Source organism: Myotis brandtii, unplaced genomic scaffold (genome assembly GCF_000412655.1).
Source record: "Myotis brandtii unplaced genomic scaffold, ASM41265v1 scaffold22536, whole genome shotgun sequence".
Classification (NCBI taxonomy): Eukaryota; Metazoa; Chordata; class Mammalia; order Chiroptera; family Vespertilionidae; genus Myotis; species Myotis brandtii.
Genome location: NW_005358455.1, coordinates 1 through 2,103, shown reverse-complemented (window position 1 = coordinate 2,103; position 2,103 = coordinate 1). Strand labels below are relative to the sequence as shown.

At 48.5% G+C, this 2,103-nt stretch overlaps 1 protein-coding gene across 1 annotated transcript; it reads left to right on the top strand.

Annotated features, from left to right (window-relative positions):
- Window positions 1-1,277: 1,277 nt before the first annotated feature.
- LOC106726103 (putative V-set and immunoglobulin domain-containing-like protein IGHV4OR15-8) lies at window positions 1,278-1,749 on the top strand (the record flags this gene model as incomplete). The annotated part of the gene is made up of 2 exons (XM_014539698.1): window positions 1,278-1,344; window positions 1,426-1,749. Coding segments are annotated over exons 1-2 (370 nt in total), but the record flags the coding sequence as incomplete, so codon positions are not given.
- Between the last annotated feature and the right edge of the window lie 354 nt (window positions 1,750-2,103).

Sequence of the window (2,103 nt, the reverse complement as noted above, 5' to 3'; positions counted from 1 at the left end):
TTGTAATTATTTAATTTTATTTTTATTATTTGTTTAAATTTTATTATTACTTTGTTTGTTAATACTCACCCGACGATATTTTTTCATTGGTTGTTAAGGAGAGTGAAAGAGAGAGGAGAGACAGGGAGAGACAGGAAGGAACATCGATGTGAGAGAAACACATGGATTGTTTGCCTCCTGCACCAGCCCTGACCATGGGAGGAGTCTGCAAGCAAGGTAAGTGCCCTTGACCAGAATCCAACCTGGGACCCTTCAGTCCACAGGCCCACGCTCTAGCATTGAGCTCAGAGCACCTCCAACAGTTCACACCTGTGCTGAGGGAACCTCCAGTGGCCCCTGAGCTGCAGCACATAATGTACAAGCCCATGGCTACTGGGGTCAGAGGGCAGTCAGGGAAGGTCTGGGGCCTGGTCACCTATAATATTGCCAACATCCTGTTGACCAGAGCTCAGGTACACAGGGAGCTCTGTGAATCCTAAAAGTGCAGGAACAGCCCAGCCAACATAGCACAGTGGTTGAGCGTCAACCTATGAATCAGGAGGTCACTGTTGGATTCCAAGTCAGGGCACATACCCAGGTTTTGGGGAACATCACAAGAGCGGGGCCTGCAGGAAGGTGGCAATCACTGATTCTCTCTCATCATTTATGTTTCAATCTCTCTCTCCTTCTCCTGTCCTCCATGAAATCAATAAAAAATATTAAATAAATAAGTACATAAAAATGGTGCAGGTTTGATTCCCAGTAGAATCATATATGAGAGGCAACTGGTCATTATTTGTCTCTCACATCAACGTTTCTCTCTTTTTTCCTTTTCCTATAATAATCAAAGACAATATCCTCAAAGTATGATAAAAAAGGAAGAACTATATCTACATAAGTATCTATATATGTACATATATCTATATATGTATATCTATATCTATATCCACATCTATCTGTATCCATGGGAGCAGAGACACATTGATTTTATCCCTAAGGATTCTGTGATTGATCCCACATCCTACTTCCTGACCACCTCCGGCAGCATAGCCCTTGATGTGGAAGAAGAGGTCCCTGGGCACGGTGACCAGGACCCCAAGGAGGGCCTGGTTCTCTGGGGCACAGTCAGCACCTCCTTCCAGGAGAAGCCCCAGGAGACCGGGACCTCCCTCACCTCTTGCCCTTTGTATGTTCAGACACCTCCCATATGCAAATGCCCACACGGCCACCAGACACACGCACCGTTGGAGTCCACTTAAATTCAGGGCCTCCTCACCCTGGAGAATACTTTTTGGGGACAAGGACCTCACCTGCAAGACATGACTCCCATGTGGCTCTTCCTCTTCCTGCTGTCAGCTCCCAGATGTGAGTGACTCAGGGCTTAGACGTGAGGAGATGGGGACCCTGCATCTGAGCCCAGGACTCACTGTGTTCTCTCTGTCCCAGGTGTCCTGTCCCAGGTGCAGCTGCAGGAGTCGGGCCCAGGACTGGTGAAGCCCTTGCAGACCCTCTCCCTCACATGCACTGTCTCTGGATTCTCCATCACAACCAGTGGTTATGCCTGGAGCTGGATCCGCCAGCCCCCAGGGAAGGGTCTAGAGTGGATTGCACGCATAGATTATGATGGAGACACTTTCTACAACCCCTCCCTCAAGAGCCGGACCTCCATCTCCAAAGACACGTCCAAGAACCAGTTCTCCCTGCAGCTGAGGTCTGTGACCACCGAGGACATGGCCGTGTATTACTGTGCTAGACACACAGTGAGGGGAAGTCAGTGTGAACCCAGACACTAACCTCCCTACAGGAAGGTCTCTGACCACGAGAAGGCACTCAGGGTCCCTGAACACAAGTACCATCCCAGCAGCAGGTGCAGTTGGAGGTCTGGGCTGGTTCCTGTGTGGTTTCTTCTTCATGTCACAGTTTCCCTCAGGGAACCTCTGAACCCTGATTCTTTGCTGACATCTGAGTCTCTGAGTGAGAAATTCCGTTGTAAAGAGAGAGAACTTTCTCCTGTGAACAAAAGGCAGAGAGTCTTTCATACACACTTGTGCCATAATGAGTTTCATCATCAAATCTTCTGAACCACATCACCTGAATCTAACAAGAGGCTCTAATGACTCAACA